This window comes from Syngnathoides biaculeatus, chromosome 5 (assembly GCF_019802595.1).
Source record: "Syngnathoides biaculeatus isolate LvHL_M chromosome 5, ASM1980259v1, whole genome shotgun sequence".
NCBI lineage: Eukaryota > Metazoa > Chordata > Actinopteri > Syngnathiformes > Syngnathidae > Syngnathoides > Syngnathoides biaculeatus.
The window spans coordinates 13,243,825-13,255,086 of NC_084644.1; the positions used below are offsets into that span (position 1 = coordinate 13,243,825).

Below are 11,262 nucleotides of genomic sequence, written 5' to 3' on the forward strand. Positions count from 1 at the left end.
AAAGAAGTATTTTGTATTTTTGGGATAAGTTACAAAGTACGTTAAGCCAATTTCTATATTTTTATTTCAAATCCTTTAGATTTTAAAATATTTTAATGTCCAACCAAGCATTATTGTGTAACCAAATAAGACAACACAAACTATCATTTAATATGATTTAAAAAATGCATTTGTACTACCTTCAGTTGAGTAAATTAGTGTATAAGCAAATATAATGACTTGGCAAAAAAAAAAAAAGTATACAGTACAGCCACAATTCAGTACAGTTTCAAAAAACATGTTTTAACATGTTCCATTAACATAAATGAGGAGTCTGTGAAAATACAAGCCTAAAATGTACTTGACATAAAATCCACATCAGTAAATGTAAATCTAGCAAAATGATGACAATTTCTTTGGTTGTTTAGCTGTATTTTATGTGAATATCTTCCACATATTCCCATTTGTCAACACATTGCTACAACAGAAAGTCAACTGTCAATAAATCTAACTTATGAACAACATAACAATATGTCACAGCACCTAATCGATAATCAAATATTGGACAATCAGGAAAAAAAAACATATCACTACAAAGACTTTAAAAGTGACCCCAAAAAGTTCAAACTAAGGCATTGAGTCTCACTTTGGAGGCTCTTGTTTTTTTTGTCTCCGACCCCCAATTACAGCATTATGGTCTTTCTAAATATTTTCGTCATCTTGGATGCACCTGAGTCTTTTTTTTTTAGTGACAGGGTTCAAAGGCGTGCCTCACAACCCCCCCGTGCAGCTCCACGTCTGAGTCGGACCACGAGATGACGTCGCCGGCCAGGTGGCTGCCGCAGGACGCCAGGCCCTGGATTTCGGCTTCGCTGAGGACCGAAGACCACATCTGCACGTCGGCTAGCTCGCCCACGAACGACTGTGTGGCGTCGAAGCGGCCTCCCAAGGTGTCCTGCAACCAACCGGTGGAGGGAAGTACCAACGCTAAGTCACTGTACATAAGTACGTTTTTCATGTTATATTATGAGTATTGTTCTGCCAACTTACTAGTTTTACTCCCTAAATTTGAAAACGTATAGTGATTGTACTAACTACACCTTTGTCAAATAGACATTTCTTCTTTTGAAACTTCCATAGAGAATGACACGATCAAAATAATTTAAAGTAGTTTTTTAAAAAAAGTATGCAAGGTTAAAACAGTTTGTTTCAGTTTATCAAAGCAGGAATATAATTCGACAGTGAAAGTTCTTTTTTTTTTCTATTATATTTCTATAGTTTTCATTCTATGCTTTTTTTGGCTTTTACTAAACTTGAAGCAATCGAATCAGAACTTTTACATTAACCAAAGTTTTTTTTTATGAGTATAGTGAACACCCTCAGTAGTATCTTGCTGCAATTTTGAGGTGAGTTGAAAGCTCCGTTTAGACAAAAGTAGCACTTTGGTGGCAAGGTACTATGCTGCAGTGAGTTTGGAGCATTGTTTGGGCAAAAATAGTGCTCTGCCACCAAGTAATGATGATTTGAGGAGCTTCATTTGGACAAGTTGTGCTTTACCATCATCTTAAGACATCTTGGTGACAAGGAACTCAGATGAAATGAGTAGAGGATCTCTATTTAGACCAAAGTAGTGCTTTGCTGCTATCTTGGGGATACTTTGTGTCAGGTAACCATGTTGCTGTGCTTCATTTAAACAAAAGTAGTGCTTTGGTGCCATCTTAAAGCATCTCTGTGTCAAGTAACGCCATTAAAGTGAGTTGATGATGTCTGTTGGGACAAAAGTAGTGTTTTGCTACACATTGTGGAGCCAAGGAACTATGTTGAAGTGAATTGGGAGCTTCCTTTAGACCTTAACTCGACTAATAATGTCTTATTTGATCCGACTTTACCTGCTCCTGTCCCAGGATGAACACCCCTCCTGCTCTGATGGGATGCCAGGGGGCGAGGTCAGTCCCTGAACCCCGCAGGTCGCCGTCCTGGTAGGACTCCCAGTGTCCGTCCCGCGTGGACCACGTCACGCAGACGTGGTGCCACTTTCCGTCGCTCAGTGTCACAGGCACAGACACAGCCTGCGAAAAAGGTCAAAAAGGTAGCAACAGTGTTCGCTCTCGTCGCTGTAACCATCAAAACGTCCCACAATGCAGCACTCTAGCGCGTATCACGTCACGTCGTCCCTCACCTTGTCGTCAATCAGCAGCTCCACGGGGTTCCCTCCCCACTGGATCAGCACCACCTCGTTGGCCTGGCCCGGCGCCGAGTAGGAGAAGGGCGTCCCCATGGTGGGCCCGACACCGGCCTTGAGTCGGAGGCACAAAGTCAGCGCGAAGATCTCCTGAGGTAGCGCCCGCTTCACACGCGCGTACATGTAGTTGCTCCGCATGGGGAAGCTGAGCTGGAAGGCGTCCGGGTTGTTCTTTCTCTTGGGGCCTGTTGTCCAAAGAGCCAATGTGAATTTTGTGTGCAGTGGTGGGAAGCAACAGTGCATTTACTTACTGTATGTTTACTATTCGGGTATCTGTGCTTGTGTGAATATTTTTTTGACAACTTTATACTTTTACATTTGAAAACAGACAATACAGCTTTCCCTTGTATATTTGGCATCTGGGAAATGACTTATTTGCAGATTTCCTTTTTGGAACTATCCGTCCATCCATTTTCTTTGCCGCTTACACTCACGAGGGTGGGGGTGAGTGCTGGATCCTATCCTAGCTGTCAATGAGCAGGAGGAGGGGTACACCCTGAACTGGTCGCCAGCCAAACGCAGGGCACATGGAGACAAACAGCCGCACTCACAATCACACCTTGGGGGAATTTAGATTGCCTAACTAATGTTGCATGTTTTTGGAATGTGGGAGGAAACCGGAGTGCCCACCTGGAGAAAACCCACACAGGCGGGGCCGGGATCGAACCCTGGTCCTCAGAACTGTGAGGCCCACAGTTTACCAGCTGATCTACCGTGCCGCCTTTTCATATTATTATTATATATTATTCACTGTTTCTGTGCTTTGGTAGTTTTGCCGCCATTTTGGGGCATCTTGGTAGTGAAGAACTACGTTGAAGTCCTTCATTTAGACAAAACTAGTGCTTTGCTGGCATTTTAATTTCAAGGGACTTCTATGATTAATGCCACTACTGAAGTATAGAGTGTGAGTACTTTTGCTACATGTGCGTACCTGTCAGGTGAAGCTGATTGAAGATCGTCTCCAGTTTGTTGCCGTGGTATCCTCCACGCGGTAGGTAACCCTGACCGCCTGCTTCATTGTTCTGGTGACCACCGGGGTCACCACCCCGGTGGCTTCCGTCGGTGTGCTCGTCAAAGGCCTCAGTGCGGTTGCCGCCGCGGTCGCCGGCGTCATCCGTGCGGTCGTTAAGGTGTTGGTGGTCGTGCGGGTGCAGCTGCTCCTCCAGAGTCTCGATCTTCCTCTGCAGAAGCTCCCTCAGAGAGCTGGAGTAGGTCAGGGACGAGTTCCTCTTCTGCTAAGAGATTAGTCGACACGGCGGATTGAGTGGTTAGCGCCGCTTGGCGTGCGGCAAGGTTTTCGGGAATTTGTGTTCAACACAAAGCATTTCTGTGTGAAGTTTTTGCGTTGTCTTTATACCAAAAACATTTCGTCAAATACTGTATTGTTGTCCACTTCAACACAGGTACAGGTCAATAAATGGGTATATTGTGGAAATCTTAATTTTTTAATTGAGGACAAGTATTTTGAAGACTAAGCGATAGATAGAAGATGATGAATGCCAGTCTGCTTCTCTGTTTGTCAGCCCCGAGACTGACACGTGATCAGTCCAGGGTGTGCTCCACCGCCCACTGGTCTAGTAAACGGCGGGCTTGTCTGTTTCATTGTGGACCTGGATGTGCCTGTCAGGTAATCCAGGCTTTGCGGATATGCGTGGCCCAATTACCTCAGTCAAGGCAGATCACCGTAATTACTACTGATCTTAGACCCGTGCCCCCGCCTTCCTCCCCCCATTCCTCATCCATCACTGCAGGGCTCCTGACATCTGTCTTAGATCACGATTCATTAGAACTTCGTGAGAACGCACGCACATCATCACAATAGGTGTCTCAAGTTTCTCTACTGTCCACTTGAGTATTTTTTTTCTAGTGATTTTTTTGTTTTTTTCTTTTACTTTCACTCCCTACATTTGAACACGTATATCTGTACTTTCTACTTCTTAGTATACTAAAATGCCCCCCCCCCCCCCCCCCCCAAACTCCACAGATGATGGCACAACATAAAAAGACATAAATAGAGCGAGACAATAAACTGCAGTTCCAATTTTGGGGTCTCTCAACTGTGGAGCATTAACAACAAAGGGTACAAAGAAACTAAATTATTCCCCTCCGTGGGTTTATTTAAAAGAATGTAGAGCGTTAGTGTAACTATGAAATCACGTTTGATAAATGTGTTGAGTACAGCGAACGCTTGCCTATTTGTGGTTTTGCTTTCTTTGGGGCAACTTATCCATTATTCATCTTTGGGGTTTTGGGTGCTTAGGCTGCAGCAGTAAAAACATGACTTTGATGGCTTATTTTGGGATCTTGGTCCAAAGGAACTATTTAACTGAGGTGACGAGCTTCATTTGGACAAAAGTAGTGCTTTGCCGTTGTTTTGGTGCCAAGGAACCACTAAACATTATTTCAATAATATTCAGACATTTGTGTGAAATGTAAAAGAAAAACAGAATAGAATGATTTGAAGTCGTTTTTACCCTACGGTATATTCAATACAGTGCATTACACATTTAATTTTCAAACTGATGACTATTGTGTTTTTCAGAAAATACTCTTTCATTTTCATTTTGATGCCCTGTAACACACCAAAGAAGCAGGCACAGGGGCAGCAAAAGACTGAGAAACTTGAGGAACGCTAATTAAAAACACTTTTTCTGAACTTTCCACAATAGGAAAAGGACCTCCCACATTATCAATACAAAGTACAAAAAAAAAAAAAAAAACATCCGTAGGGGTATCGAGGTGTGTTTGTGCTCATGACATGAGTAACTCACACATCTGTTAATGTGCCATTAATACTTAAAAGTACATCCAGGCTTTGGAGCGACACATGCTGCCATCCAAGCAATGTCTTTTTCATGGACATTTAAGCAAGACCACGCAAACTCACATTCTGCACGTTGCAACTATGACTTGCCAGTGCAAGACTGTAAGAACTAGACTGGCCTGCCAGCAATCCAAAAATGACTCCTACTGAAAACATGTGACGCATTATGAAGAGCAAAATACAGTAACAGAGACGCCGGTCTGTTGTGCAGCAAAATTTGTACCTCAACCAAGAATGAGAAAGCAGTCCACCTATTTAAAAAAAAAAAAAAAAAAAAAAATCAGCAATTTGTGTCCTCAGTTCCCAAAATCTTATTTGAGTCTTTTTAAAAGAAAGAGTGATGTAACAAGGTGGTAAACATGTCCCTGTCCCAACATTATTAGAATGTGTCTCAGCCATCAAATTAAAAAGAATTGAAAATAATAAAGTTCATCAGTTTGAAAATTAAATATCCTGTCTTTATAGTATGTTCAATTAGTACGTTGAAAGGGATTTCCAAAACATTGTATCATTATTTTAGACAGCGTCACAACTTCATTGTAATTAGACTTTGAATGCCGACATGAAAGGACGACTGGTTCGCAAATCGGCCTCACAGGTCTGATGACCCGGGTTGAGCTGTGTGGAGTTTGCATGTTATTGCCCTTGTCCCTGCCTGCATTTTCTCCGTGTACTGTATTCCGGTTGGCTGCCATATTCCAAAAACATTTATGGCAGGTTAAGTGAAGACTCTCAACTGCCCGTAGGTGTGAATGTTAGTGTGAACTTAGGTGCCCTGCAATTGGCTGGCGACCAGTTCAAGGTGTAGTTGCCTCTCGCCCAGAGTCATCTGAGACAGGCGCTACCATGCCAGTAACCATAGTGAGGATGAGCGGAACGGTAAATGGATGGATGGATGTTGAGGTTAATTGAGGGGCTTCATTGCAGTGCGCTTCTAATGGCATGTGTCATTTTGGTGCCATTGAACTATGTTATAATGGATTGAGGAGCTTCACTGAGACACTAGTAGTGTTTTGCTGCTTTTTATCATAGAATTCATAGGGAAAACTTTGTCCCTATACAACACTTACAGCTCTTGAAAATCCAAAATTCATCCATTCAGCTGACTCTGGACCAGAGGTGGGGTATACCCTGAACTGGTCACTAGCCAATCACAGGGGACCCAAAATTAATCAATATTATTTCATTGATCATATAAAGCAGGAGTGTCAAAGTAATTTTTGTTGCGGGCCACATTGTGGTTACCCTCAGAGGGCTGTTAAACTGAAACCATAAAAATCTTCATATTTACACATTAAATTTATGAACTAGTTTTGGAATCAGAAATCAAGGATAATGGGTTTTTCAAGTACAGTATTGTTGATGTTTGGTAAATGAAAAATGACCATTTGAAATTTTGGTCGAGATTTTAACAATAATCACGGAATTTGACACACATGATTTCCCTTTGAGGGCCACATAAAATCATTTGGCGGGCCGGATGTGGCCCCTCGGCCTTGAGTTTGACACCTGTGATACACAGTAAAAATAAAAATGATGAATTTGTTCTTAAGTATACAATATGTGGCAGTATGTAGTGATTAGCTTGTATTTTTAAGGAGTTCAATTGGTACCTGTAGTTTTACCCGTCTTTATTTACCCATGATGCAACTCACCTGTAGGTTGCTCAACCTCTCCTTGAGCGCCTGCAGCATTCTCTCCATCTGCCCCGGCGAGGACGTCACGTCACCTGAGCTCACGTGTTTAACGACATCCTTCTCCCTGTGCTTAGCGCCGGGAGCTCCGTCAGAGTCCAGCGAGTCCGGGATGAGGTTTCCGCTTTGGTTGTCGTGGTAGGCGTGGTCCGAGGCTGCGCCCACGTGGTCGTGAGGCGACCTGGCGAAGGCCTCGCACAGAGCCAGCTTGGCCGTCAGCTCCCTGATGGTCTCCCTCTGGTCCAGGATGGTCTCTTTCTGCCGCACGAGGTTCTCGCGGAGGTGCAGGATGGTAGTCTTGGCCTCGTCGCTCGCTCCCCACCAGCCCGCGGGGGGCTCGCTTTGATAGTGGGCCGCTCCCGTTGATCCCGGACCCGCTGTGGGGACGCAGGCGGGGTCCGCGTCCGCCGGAATAGGTGTGCAGACGAACCGCGGCTGTGCGGTGTGGAAGTCATTGGAGTCAGAAGTGGAAGATGCAGGCAGGAGGAGTAGAGAGAGGAGGACCAAGAATGGATCACAAATCTTCCTCATCGTCTCCATCCTAATAACCTGCCACTAATCATCAAAGTGAAAAGTCCATTGTCAGCGTGGAGGCGTGACGTCTGGTTCCTTCACCGATTTCCGGGATAAATCTGCAAAACAAACGGAGAAACACTGTTGTTTGTGAGTATTAGTGAAAAAAAGCAACACTTTGATGCCATCGCACAGGGGCAAGGAGAGCCACGGTCACCTTGCAGACGCCTTATTGAACGGGACAACGCGACACTCGCAAGATGCTCACACTGAAATCACCGACCAATCAGACTACAGCTCTTGATGTCGCTTACAAGGCCTAGCCCCTAAAAGGGGCCAACCGACACACCAGTACTATAGTATATACAGTGAAGAAAATAAGTATTTGAACACCCTGCTATGTTGCAAGTTCTCCCGCTTAGAAATCATGGAGGGGTTTGAAATTTTCATCGTAGGTGCATGTCTACTGTGAGAGAGATAATCTAAAAAGAAAAATCCTGAAATCACAATGTATGATTTTTTTAACAATTTCTTTGTGTGATACAGCTGCAAATAAGTATTTGAACACCCGTCTATCAGCTAGAATTCTGACCCTCAAAGACCTGTTAGTCCGCCTTTAAAAGTCCACCTCCACCCCATGTAGTATCCTGAATCACATGCACCTGGGTGAGGTTGTTAGCTGCCTAAAGACGGCTGTCCACCACATACATTCGGTAAGACTCAAACTTGTAACATGGCCAAGACCAAAGGGCTGTCCAAAGACACCAGAGACATAATTGTACAACTCCACACGCCTGGAAGTGGCTACGGAGAAATTGCCAAACAGCTTGGTGAAAAAAGCTCCACTGTTGGAGCAATCATTAGAAAATGGAAGAAGCTAAAGATGACGGTCAATCTCAATCGGAGTGGACCCCCATGCAAAATATCACCTCGTGGGGTCTCAATGATCCTTAGAAAGGTGAGGAATCAGCCCAGGACCACACGACAGGACCTGGTCAATGACCTGAAAAGAGCTTGGACCGCCGTTTCCAAGGTGACTGTTGGTAATACACTAAGACATCATGGTTTGAAATCATGCATGACACGGAAGGTTCCCCTGCTTAAACCAGGACATGTCGAGACCCATCTTAAGTTTGCCAATGACCATTTGGATGATACAGAGGAGTCATGGATCTTGGCTGGGTCTTTCAAAATGACAATGACCCGAAGCCCACCGCCAGGAAAACCAAGGAGTGGCTCCGTAAGAACCATATCAAACCCAATAGAAATTCTTTAGAGAGAGCTGAAACTCTGTGTTTCTCAGTGACAGCCCAGAAACCTGTCTGATCTAGAGAACATCTGTGTGGAGGAGTGGGCCAGAATCCCTCCTGCAGTGTGTGCAAACCTGGTGAACAACTACAGGAAATGTTTGACTGAATGAATGTCTGTAATTGCAAACAAAGGCTCCTGTACCAAATATTAACATTGTTTTTCTCAGGTGTTCAAATACTTATTTGCAGCAGCATCACACAAATAAATCGTTAAAAAAATCATGCATTGTGATTTCTGGATTTTTCTTTTTAGATTATCTCTCTTACAGTGGACATGCACCGATGTTGATAATTTCAGACCTCTCCATGATTTTTAAGTGGTAGAACTTGCAATATAGCAAGGTGTTCAAATACTCATTTTCTTCACTGTACTACTTTTCAGTCCTTCGTGAAAAAATAGTTTAATCCAAATAAGACAGCAACAGATTCTACAATGTTAAAAATAATTGTTAGCTCCAGCCCTATTCCACACTGCGTAAACAGTGCACATCAACCCCCACATGTCTATTTCTACACACAGTAAAGAACAAACATGAAATATTCAATACATTCTGCATTATACAAGGTGGGCATTTTCAAAAGTCACACACGTGGTGCTGCTGCTAGAATTTGCTGACCGCCCGTCGCTTTCGGTGACCTATGTACTGTTTGTAGTGTGGGTGTGTATTTTGTGTGCAGCGTGTAACTGGAAACATTTCTAACATTTTTGATAATAATGTGTCTAATATTTTTGATGTTAATGCGAATCAGGAGCTTGCTGTGAGCACTGAGTGCACTTTGCTTGCTTTTTTTTTTTGTTTTTTTGTGAGTGACGGGGCTTAAAGGAGCCCAGACAGATGGTCCCAGTAGCGAAGCGTGTCAACACCAATGTCGCCTGTTGAGCTTCCAGCCAGTTGATCAGTTTATCAGAACCCGCCACCACTTCAATTAACCTAATTGTGCTACGTTAGCCTCAGCTCAGTCGGCTTCTTTGCCCCCACCCCGTCGACTTGTGTGTTTGTGGTAATCCACGGCGAGTTTGCGGCACCATATGTTAGAGGTGGATCTTTAAGTTGCACCGTTTGAGGGAAACTAAAACTTGATAGGTGTTGTTAGACGTGTAATTAAAAGCTCCTACAAAATAAAGTGGACCCACGTGTAAATAAACGGGAAGGATTTCACACGTCGAGAGCAACGTGGACATCAGTGAATTGTTCGCACTGTCGACGTGACAAAACAATTTTCATTTTAGTGTTTGTCCGACATATGAAAGTGAAACTCTGCAGTATTGCAACTATCCCACATTTTATTTTGATAGTATGACTTTTCCTCATGGCATTTTGACACAGGCCTACACAATGTATATTCCATCCATCCAAACATTGTATTAGCTGCTTATCCTCACAGGGCTCGCGGGGAGTGCTGGAGCAAATCCCAGCGGTCCACGGGCAAGAGGCGGGGTACACCCTGGACTGGTTGCCAAGCAATCACAGGGCACATAGAGACAAACAGCCGCACTCACAATCACACGTAGAGGCAATTTAGAGTGTCCAATTAATGTTGCATGTTTTTGGGATGCGGGGGGAAACCGGAGTGCCCGGAGAAAACCCACGAAGGCATGGGGAGAACATGCAAACTCCACACAGGGAGGGCTGGAAATGAACCCAGGTCTTCAGAACTGTGAGGGTCAATGCTAATCCACTATGCCGCCATATTCCAACTATTCACCTAAAATAATTTTTCTCACTTAAAATTACAACTTTAAATTTTCTCTGAATTATTACTTTTGATGTAATATTCTGAGTTAATCTTTTAAGTAAAATTATTTGATTTTAATTACAGCTGTAACATTCCTGCAATATTTTAACTTTACTCTCATTGATAATAATGTTATTTTTTACATTAAATTACAAATCCATTCTTTGTCACCTTATCTATCTTTGTAAGATTACAATTGCTAATTGCAATATTGTAACTTCAGTCGAGTAGAACCATGAACATATTTTTGTAAAATTGAAAAACAAATTCCATTCTGGTGACATTATTATTCTTTCTCTGAAATTTGGGGCAACGTTCCCCTTAAATTACAAAATTTCCTGTCGTAAAATAACATTTTTCAACTCGTTATTCTTTTGATTCTATATTTTTTTTTCTTGTGTACAGTTCTTCAGGGACCACCTAACTGAAATACCTTGTGCTACAGGCTACATTTACATAAACATGCAGCAAGACTGTTACAAAATGCACTTGGATGTTCAAATGTTAGCAGTGTTAAATTGTAAAGTTTGTCTTTCCGAGTGATGTTTGATTAAAATAAACCATTTTCATCACAACTGTAAAACACAATAGCACTTTCACGTACTTGTATTTGCGCTAGACGAGTAGTCAAACCTCAAGATAGGATCATTGCATCCCTAATTTTAAGTCTAGAAAATTGCACGTTCAGGCTGGAGTAAACACTAATGTGGACACTGAATGCCATAAAACTCCTTAAATGTTCTTCATGTTTAGGCTAAAGAAAATCAAGTGTTCTTACCTGATTTTTGTTGTTGTTTTCGCTTCAGCGTCCGTCCACGCGCACGCTGTGAAGTTGTACACACTGATCAGATTGAGAGAGATTTAGTCCAGAGGGAGACTCTTTCAAAACCTTCCTCGTTGTCTCCCTCCTCCTCCTCCTCCTCGCTTTGAAGAACACGCCTCCAGCGAGCCGCTTTTACCTTC

At 43.0% G+C, this 11,262-nt stretch overlaps 1 protein-coding gene across 3 annotated transcripts; it reads right to left on the reverse strand.

Moving 5' to 3' along the window:
* Positions 1-185: 185 nt before the first annotated feature.
* On the reverse strand, positions 186-11,214 carry si:dkey-283b15.2 (neuronal pentraxin-1). 3 transcript variants are annotated; one of them, XM_061819963.1, is made up of 6 exons: positions 11,078-11,214; positions 6,701-7,371; positions 3,153-3,453; positions 2,159-2,406; positions 1,869-2,048; positions 186-934 (listed from the first exon to the last, which is right to left on the reverse strand). In XM_061819963.1, the coding sequence occupies exons 2-6, from the start codon at positions 7,277-7,279 to the stop codon at positions 725-727; spliced, it is 1,518 nt and encodes a 505-aa protein (XP_061675947.1). In that variant the 5' UTR covers positions 7,280-7,371; positions 11,078-11,214; the 3' UTR covers positions 186-724. The 3 variants fall into 3 exon arrangements, with proteins under 3 accessions (XP_061675947.1, XP_061675945.1, XP_061675946.1); XM_061819961.1 differs by having other exon boundaries at positions 3,153-3,456; XM_061819962.1 differs by having other exon boundaries at positions 3,153-3,456; positions 6,701-7,393; positions 11,078-11,192.
* Positions 11,215-11,262: the final 48 nt, after the last annotated feature.

Excerpts from the sequence above, each read along its gene's own strand:
- si:dkey-283b15.2 (XM_061819961.1), bottom strand. The coding sequence starts at position 7,279 with ATGGAGACGATGAGGAAGATTTGTGATCCATTCTTGGTCCTCCTCTCT. Across the intron at positions 3,457-6,700 it reads AGAGGTTGAGCAACCTACAG|CAGAAGAGGAACTCGTCCCT; the intron begins GTGAGTTGCATC and ends CTAATCTCTTAG. Across the intron at positions 935-1,868 it reads TCATCCTGGGACAGGAGCAG|GACACCTTGGGAGGCCGCTT; the intron begins GTAAAGTCGGAT and ends GGTTGGTTGCAG.